General features: G+C 50.4%; 1 protein-coding gene across 2 annotated transcripts in view; it reads left to right on the top strand.

Annotated features, from left to right (window-relative positions):
* The first annotated feature begins 201 nt into the window (after positions 1-201).
* LDLRAD3 (low density lipoprotein receptor class A domain containing 3) overlaps positions 202-9,134 on the top strand; it is a 114,351-nt gene continuing 105,418 nt past the window's right edge. For both annotated transcript variants that reach the window (XM_018557472.1, XM_018557473.1), the window contains exon 1: positions 202-383. In XM_018557472.1, the coding sequence (XP_018412974.1) occupies positions 350-383 (34 nt within the window). In that variant the 5' untranslated portion in view covers positions 202-349. The remainder of the gene's footprint in view (positions 384-9,134) is intronic.

Below are 9,134 nucleotides of genomic sequence, written 5' to 3'. Positions count from 1 at the left end.
AGCTCAGTGTATGGACGAGCAGAGATGGGTGTATGTGACCCATGGAGCTCAGTGTACGGACGGGAAGAGATGGGTGTATGTGACCCATGGACGAGCAGAGATGGGTGTATGTTAGCCATTGAGCTCAGTGCATGGAGTTGGGAAAATCCGTCTCTGGCACACACTAGGCTCCAAGGCTGGATGGGGCGGGGCGGTGGGCGGAGCTCGATGCGCATGCCCGGTGCTGGCACGGCTCTCCGGGTCACACACACAACACGGGGAGGATGCAGAGTCCCGGGCGGCTGCAGTGAGCAGAGACAGCTGTGCCCGGGAACGGTGACCCGGATCGGCGCTGGCGGCGCTCCGGGATATGTGGCTCCTTTACCTCCTGCTGGGCTCTGTGGGTGAGTACCGGACCTGGGGGCGCCGGCCGCTGTCACTCAGCATTCACTCCGTGCGGGTCACGTGTGACGGTGCTGGCTCCGCCCACTTCTAGATGGGGTTACTAGGGGCTCCCCGAGGTGCAGCCTGTGGCCCTGCCTACACCCTTCTTGTCTGTCCTGCACTCCCAGCAGCATGTCCATCCAATTGCTGTTCTGTGTTTACTCTTTCATGTCAGTTCTAAGTGCTATGTGCTTGTGTGTTCCCCCTTCCCGCGCCCCCCTGTGTCCGCCTGTCCCACGCAGCGTCCCCTTGTGTCCGCCTGTCCCTCACCGCGTCCCCTTGTGTCCCGCGCCGCATCCCCTTGTATCCCGCGTCCCCTTGTGTCCCGCGCCGTGTCCCCTTGTGTCCACCTGTCCTGCGCTGCGTCCCCTTGTGTCCCGCGCCGTGTCCCCTTGTGTCCACCTGTCCTGCGCTGCGTCCCCTTGTGTCCCGCGCCGTGTCCCCTTGTGTCCACCTGTCCTGCGCTGCGTCCCCTTGTGTCCCGCGCCGTGTCCCCTTGTGTCCACCTGTCCTGCGCTGCGTCCCCTTGTGTCCCGCGCCGTGTCCCCTTGTGTCCACCTGTCCTGCGCTGCGTCCCCTTGTGTCCCGCGCCGTGTCCCCTTGTGTCCACCTGTCCTGCGCTGCATCCCCTTGTGTCCCGCACCGCGTCCCCTTGTGTCCGCTTGTCCCGCATCCCCTTGTGTCCGCCTATCCCGTGCTGCGCCCCCTATCTGCCCCACCCTCTGTGCGTTTGTTTCATCACACTCTCATGTGCATTTTGATGCCTTGTACATGCGTTTTGGGACATTGAGATGCACTTTTTGGTTTGTATAATTAATGTGTTGTAATGCGAGAGCTTTTCACTTTATTAGCAGTTCCCTCCAGCATCATCACGCACTTCCCTTCTCTTTACCATTACATACTTCCCTTCTTCATCACATGCTTCCCTTTTCTTTGTAATCACATGCTGCCCTTCTCTGCGCTTTGAGTCCCCATCCTCCAGCAGTGTCCCAGGCAGGCAAGTGGTGTGCGTAGGTAGTACGTGCTGATTGTGAACTTGTGTTTAAACATGTCAAACATTGCTCATGTGATTGTAAAATGTGGCCATCTACGTGGACCCGAGACTGACTACATGATCTAACCCATGTGGACATCTACATGGGCCAAGACTAACCGTGTGGGCATCTACATGGGCCAAGACTGACTATGCGGACATCTACATGGGCCAAGACTAACCGTGTGGACATCTACATGGGCCAAGACTGACCGTGCGGACATCTACATGGGCCAAGACTGACCGTGTGGGCATCTACATGGGCCAAGACTGACCGTGCGGACATCTACATGGGCCAAGACTGACCGTGTGGACATCTACATGGGCCACGACTGACCGTGCGGACATCTACATGGGCCACGACTGACCGTGCGGACATCTACATGGGCCAAGACTGACTATATGGTATAACCCATACCCTCCCGCTTCCAGACAGGTTCAGCAAAAGAGGCCATGCCCTCAATCATGAAAGCGTTGGGGCTGGACAATTTGTGGCCATGTGCTGATTGACAAGCTACATCCTTGTGAATCAGCATATGCCAATAACCACGCCCCCACAACATCATCCCCTCCCACTGTAGTGCAAGCAGACACAGCCTACATGAGGGTGACAACTCTGCTCTGAACTCCGGAGCAGTGCAGCATCGTTGCCACCCCATCACAGGAAGCTGCATTACTTGGATGTCCCTGGCAGTGGGACTTTGCAGGGGCACTGAGAGGAAGCTGTAAGTGCAGAAGGACTTAAAAATTCATTCATTATTGGAGACCATAGTTCTTCTTTGATACGCATTTCACTGCCTTTGAATTGACTCAAATCAGTGCATGCAAAATGTTGTTTGTAGATGTGATTTGTATGGCAACACAAAACCCTATAGTATTAGGCCTCATTCACACCCAACGCAAGCAAAATAGTTTATACGCGTCTATGCGCGTATATACGAGCGTATATGCGTGCACTATATTCAATCCCAGAATGCATCACTCGTAATGGAATTTTTAATGTGCTGTATGCATGTATATGCGCGTGAACACGTGTATGTGCGCATAAATACGCTGCCCGGACGCATCGCTGTTCCATTCCGATTTTTGCGCATATATACGCTACGCAAATATACGACTCCATACGCGGCTATGTGTATGAAGCCATTTATTTGCATATGGTACAATACGCACGTATATGCGCGGCAGTGTGAATGAGGCCTTAGTGTGCAGAAAAATGCCAGGAAACGCAGGCAGCCTATATAAAGTTTCTGTAGTTTCTGAGCCCCGCAGTGTGTGTTTGGATGTGTCTGGCCTGCGCCTTTTCCCTGCTTGGCAGAGGAGAGGCCTGCACTCCGCTCCCCCAGCACACACACACACAGGGCTGCGGGTTATCATTGGGGCCCCATATTAACACACATGGCTGGGGGGTTGTGTGCTGGAGTGGGGGAGGGGGGCATAGCGTTACATCCTATTGTGCTCCAATGCATCCGTCTCTATAGAGCAACTCGTGCGAGGTGACAACTTCTAGCTCACGTTAAAGTCACTTTCTGTAAAGTGAAGTTGCAGTTCGGATCCGGATATATTTATTTACAGGTTACGCTGGGTTGACGGCGGTGTAAATATTGAGTAAAACAAAAATATTCTGTGAACTGAAAGTTTTATCACAGGTTGGGATTTGCTGTGTTATTGTTTTTATTATCTCATTTGTAACACTCTGAGGATGTTAGGATATTGCTGTGTAATAAATAGGAACTGATGCGTGCTTTGGCAGCAACAGGAAAATATCTTTGGTTTGGTTACCAAACACTATAGACAGGTATATGTATGTATTACAGGTATATAAATACCTGTAATAAATAATATAGAGCAGGGGTAGGCAATCTCGGCAATCCTGCGAATCCCATCATGACTCTGGGAGCCATTCATGTCATTCTCTGTCTTGCAGTGCCTCATGGGACTTGTAGTTCCGCAACAGCTGGAGTGCTGAGATTGCCTACCCCTGCTTTAGAGGTTGTGTTGGCATCTGAGTGGACCTGGAGGCCTCGTTCGCACCAGACACAGTGTGTTCCAGCCCCGAGCACACTGCATTGCATTGTGGCCAGCTCACTATGTTGTGGGGCGGGAGGGGGAGTGACGGTCCGTTGAAGTGAATGGCACCGTAGCCACGCCCTCCGGCCGCACGGGAACGCAAGGCACACCAATGCCTGCGGTCCGGTCCGAATAAAATGCTGCATCGCGATTTTGTTCGGACCGGACCAATGCGATCCTGTGCGGCCAATCGCATTGCAGCCGGAGAGCTACAGTGCCATTCACTTCAACGGACCGCCACGCCCCCCTCCCGCCCCACAACATAGTGAGCCGCTGCAATGCGGTGCAGTGCGTTCCAGCCAGAATCGGGCCGGAACGCACTGTGTCTGGTGGGAACGAGGCTGAAATCAAAAAGTGACGATTTGTTACATTCTAGGAAATCTCTAGAAATGGTTATTGGGCCAGAATCTTCGATATTTTGTTTAGAATGAAATGTAGCGACGCACTCCCTGTATGTCTGTGTGCCTAGGCACCTCCTGTACCCACAGCCTCATAGATGTGTATCTACAGCAGGGGTAGGTACCCTCAGCACTCCCGCTGTGATAAAACAACTATTCCCATCATGCTTTCATCTCAGGAAGTCATGCCTGTGGTGGTCAGTCTTCCAATGCCACATGGGAGTTGTAGTTCCACAACAGCTACAGTACCGAGGTTGTCTACCCTGATCTGCAATGTGGGATCCAAGTGCCCGTTCACACTGCAATACTGCAACGCACACTGAAGGAGTTGTCCCAGCATATCCTCTCCTGTTATGACATCATCATTGTGATAGGAATACAGACTAGAGTTGTTTCTGATAATGCAATCAAATCCCTTTTATGTAGTGAGCGCTGCCTTCCGTCTGCCCATCACTTTCACCAACTTCCTGGATTCCCAGCGTGCTTTGCGTCTTTCCCTGCTGCTTGATGTGATGCAATCTCCATTTCTCAAGGCTACATATCCCATCATGCGTTGCTTCCAGCAAGCAGTTATAATGTTACATTGCTCAGACGTTGAGTTGTGGTACAGAAGTCAGACTCTGAGAGCGGTTATACAAGAAAGTGCAAATGGTGTCAGTGCATTGAGGAAGTACATCTCAGGGGTGTCCCGAGGCCGGGGGTCACCCGAAGCAGATACCCCGCCCTGACGTCATCATGTATGTGAATCCATCTTATTGATACCTGCTGGCGGCCATCTTGGTGATGGACGCTGGCAGAGAGAGGAGGGGACGTTCGTTCACCCGGCGGGATAAGGTATCTTCTCTTCTGAAACTGTCGTGCTCTCGGTCCATAACCGAGTGCTGGACTTTTCAGAGAAGGTGACACCAAAATGACTGTCAGTCATTTTGGTGTCACCCGGGTGCGGGCCGCACCCACCTTGTGACGCCAGTGGTACATCCTATGGGCATCTTCATTAAGTTTACAGACTTCTAGGTGGATCTGGTTATTAGGAGTGGGATGGGACTTTGTGATATTCCTGAATCTGAAACGTGGCTTTATAAGGGCCCATTCAGACGGGATCAGCTTCGCCAGTGCAAGAATCTGTGACGGAGAAACATCAAAACTTTGGGGTCGATCTACTAAAGACAAATTGGCTGTTCACTGTGCAAGGGAATTTTTCCCTTAGGGAATGAGGTGAAGCTCTGCTGACTTCCATCATCTAACCATGCGGACGTTCCCTTTGCCATGGGAGTTCCTCTTTTAGGGCCGGTTCGCACCATAAACATTGCGTTTCAGATCGGTCAGCCTCTGGAACACACTGTATCGCATTCCGGCCGGCTTCCTGCGTTCAGGGGCATGAGGGGGCGTTGCGGTGCATTGAAGTCAATGGCACCACTGTGCGATTGCCCGCACTAGAACGCGTGGCACATTAGTGCCTGCATTCCGGTCCAGTGCAATCTGCAAAAATGCGGCAAGCATACTCTTTTTGCAGATCGCACTGGACCGGAAACGCAGGCACTGATGTGCCACACGATCTGGTGCGGGCGCTCGCATTGCGTGGCTGCGGTGCCATTGACTTCAATGCAACACAACGCGCCCCCCGCCCCTGACCGCAGAAAGCTGGCTGGAATGCGATACAGTGCGTTCCAGAGGCTGGCTGCTCTGCAATGCACTGTTTATGGTGTGAACCGGCCCTAAGGGCCCATTCACCATCTTCATCCAAGTGTGGGTACCTAGGCCTGCACAGATGTGCAGGTTTGGGTCGGCATGTAATCACATCCTCCCATAGGGAGGTACAGCCTGCTGCATGCAATTACACGCAGCACCTGTCCCTCCCAGGGGCAGGTCTGTGCATGGGCAGACATGCACGCCCATGCGAATGAGCCCTAATGCAGCTCGAAGTACTGCTAGCATGTGTGCATTTCCCGCTACTGAGATGTTGCTTTGGGGGCGCTGTTTAAAACATTTTCCGCACGTTACCGTAACACGCCAACGTGAGTGCAGATTTGGTTGACGTGCGGCACTCCGTATTGGCAACTTTCATTCAGCAGTATTGAGTCCATTGAAATGCGCTTTCCCATTCTGTTTCCTAGAATGTGCGATCCCGCAAACGCGCCCGGCTGCAGGGAGCGGCTAGTCCCGGGTCACTTGCACGGCTGGATTATGAGGAGTAACACAGTGATCCGTTCCTTTTCCTTTTAATCCCTCAGATTAAAGGCGCCTCGTTTTCTCAGACGGATCCTACCGCTTGGCACAGCCTCTCCTCGGATTTCATAGCAGTAAGGGTTCAGCGTGTGAGGTTTGGACCTCGTCCTGCAGAGCGCTGTGTAAATAGTCCTCCTCTGCCGTGCAGATGGCAGCAATCTGCAGAGTTTTTTTCGGGGAATCTGCCAGAGGAAAACTCAAACCATATTCACGTATCGGATGCTGTGCTGCCATTGGGCTCCGATCGATCGGCATTTGCTAAAGGAAAGTGATATTTTGGCGACGCTTTACTTGTACAAAGGCTGAACTGCTGACAAAGGATTTCCACTCCTGCCTGAGAAATACGGTCTGTGAGTTTGGAGTCCCTCAGGGTCCTGGTGTCCTTTGCTTAAAGTGTATTTCCACTTTCTCAGCCAATTTGGGATAACACGGATTTTATATTTGTTACATGTTCCCATTCAAATAGCATAAGATAAAAAAAAACTGTAAAAATGCTTCTTGCAGTTTAAATTGGGTTTCTTGGCTCCTTAAAAGAACTATGGGGTCAGTGTTTTCCTCCATAGTTCTCTTTAGGGTCACAGGAGGACATATACTAGTGTCCTTCCGTGACCCAAAGCTCTGTATACACTGAGTGGCCAGATTATTATGACCACCTGACGTTTGTAGGCAAATTAGCTATAATTTCGCGCTGAAGTTGCTGGAGGGCCAGACCATTATAAATAGGGAAGCAGGTTGGTTACCACGACAGTAGAAGTGATTATTTCTGAAGATACGGGGAAACAACGCGATTTTAACAGCCATTGAACGCGGGGTGATTGTTGGCGCTCGGAGCCATGGAGCGAGTATCAGCAAAACAGCAGAATTTGTTAAATGTTCAAGAGCAGCTGTTGTTAAAGTGTTTAAAGACCGGACTGTCAGCCGAAAATCTGGGTCTGAACATGCGAATTGTGGCCGTCAGCGACTAGTCAATGTTAGGGCAGAACGGAGAGTGGCAAGACTAGTACAAGACAACAGAAGGGCAACAGTGCCGTGTCAGATTCCTCGCATCACCTTTCACCATCTCGTGGAGTCACGAGGCGGCCCAACGAAGTACTGATGGGGGGGGTCATAATAATCTGGCCACTCAGTGTATAGCGAGCTATTGCCCACGATACACTGAGAGCGCCAATGAGGGAGGGTGTGGCCTAAGGAGATCAAAACCCAATATCAAGGTGTGTATAATAATTAGGCAGCTTCTTTTCCTTAGGCAAAAAGGGCCAAAAAAGAGGTTTAACCCCTTCGTGACTGACGACGTACAGTGTACGTCGCCAGCATCGGGGCTGTTTAAACAGACTCCCGGCAACTTTTGCCGCCGGGAGTCTGTTTTAAACTTGTAGAGCCGACTGTTCGGTCGCACGCAATCTGTAAACTGGGCATGTTGGGTATCGTTTTACTCGTTGTAACCTCATCTTTTATATTTCATTAAAAAAATGGGTAATTTGTTGTGTTTTGGGGCATTTAATTACATTTGTCACTAAATTTTGGGGTTTAATAAGGAGTTGCGCTAATATTGCGCAACATAAAAATTTTCAACTACCACCATTTTATTCTATAGGGTCTTGGCATTCAGAAAATATATAATGTTGGGGGGTTTTACGTCATTTTCAGGCCTAAAATGTGGAATATAACATGGGTGCAAAAATTGAAAAAAGGGCCTCAGTCATGAAGGGGTTAACTGACTCTGAAAAGTCAAAAATGGTAAAAAGTCTTTCAGGGGAAGCATCACACTTGCAATTGCTAAGATATTAGGGCGTGATCACAGAACCATCAAACTTTTTGTTGAAAATAGTCAACAGGGTCGCATGAAACGTGTTGGGAAAGAAAGATGCAAATTAACTGACAAAGATTTGGGAAGAATCAAGCGCGAAGCTCCCAAGAACCCATCATCCTCCAGTGCTGTCATATTCCAGAACTGCAACCTACCTGGAGGGCCCAGAAGTACAAGGTGGGGAATTTATCAAAACTGGGGTAGACAAAATCTGGAGCAGCTGTGCATGGCAACCAATCAGCTTCTCTCTTTCATTTTCAAACCTTAACTGAACAGACTTAAGAGAGAAACTGATTGGTTGCCATAGGCAACTGCTGCAGATTCTTCTGCTTCAGTTTTGATAAATTCCCCCCAAGGTGTTCAGTGCTCAGAGACATGGCCAAGGTAAGCAGGGCTGAAACCCGACCACCTCTGCACAAGACACATAAGTTGGAACGTCAAGACTGGGCCACTTCGACTTAGACGCCAGCAAGGTGGAGGTGGGGTACTGGTGGGCTGGTATTAATAAAGATGAGCTAGTTGGACCTTTTCAGGTTGAAGATGGACTCAAAATCAACTCCCAAACCTACTGCCAGTTTTTAGAAGGCACTTTCTTCAAACAGTGGTACAGGAAAAAGTCTGACCATGATATCTATGCAGGACAATGCTCCATCGCATGCATCCAAGTACTCCACTGCGTGGCTAGCCAGTAAAGGCCTAAGGGCCCATTCACACCACATCCAGATTACCTCCAGACCAGACCAGACTGTTTCTGGACCCAATGTATCCCTATGCTATTTCTGGCCTCTGTTCCCACCAACGCAGTCCATTCCAGACCAGAAAAATACTGCTTGTCTTATTTTGTCTGGTCTGGAATGCACTGAAACGCATGGAACGCACCTGGAAGACCATTTTAAGCTACCGAAAAAAAACAAAATTCCAAACGCGGCAAAAATGCAATGCACTATGTTCCAGATCTGGTCCGGAAAATGGTGTGAACCCAGCCTAAAAGATGAAAGAATAATGACTTGGTCCCCTTCCTCACCTGACCTAAACCCTACTGAGAACTTGTGGGCCCTTCCTAAATGGGAGATTTAGGCTGGGTTCACACCTAGGCGTATCAAATATGCGCGTTTGTCGCACGTTTCTACCGCAATTCGCAGTAAAGAAAACGCGCGACAAATGTGCGTTTCCGAGG

This window comes from Nanorana parkeri, unplaced genomic scaffold (genome assembly GCF_000935625.1).
Source record: "Nanorana parkeri isolate BGI_ZX_2015 unplaced genomic scaffold, ASM93562v1 scaffold285, whole genome shotgun sequence".
In the NCBI taxonomy this organism is placed as follows: Eukaryota; Metazoa; Chordata; class Amphibia; order Anura; family Dicroglossidae; genus Nanorana; species Nanorana parkeri.
Note: the sequence above shows the minus strand (reverse complement) of the source record. Positions and strands in the feature narration are given on the sequence as shown.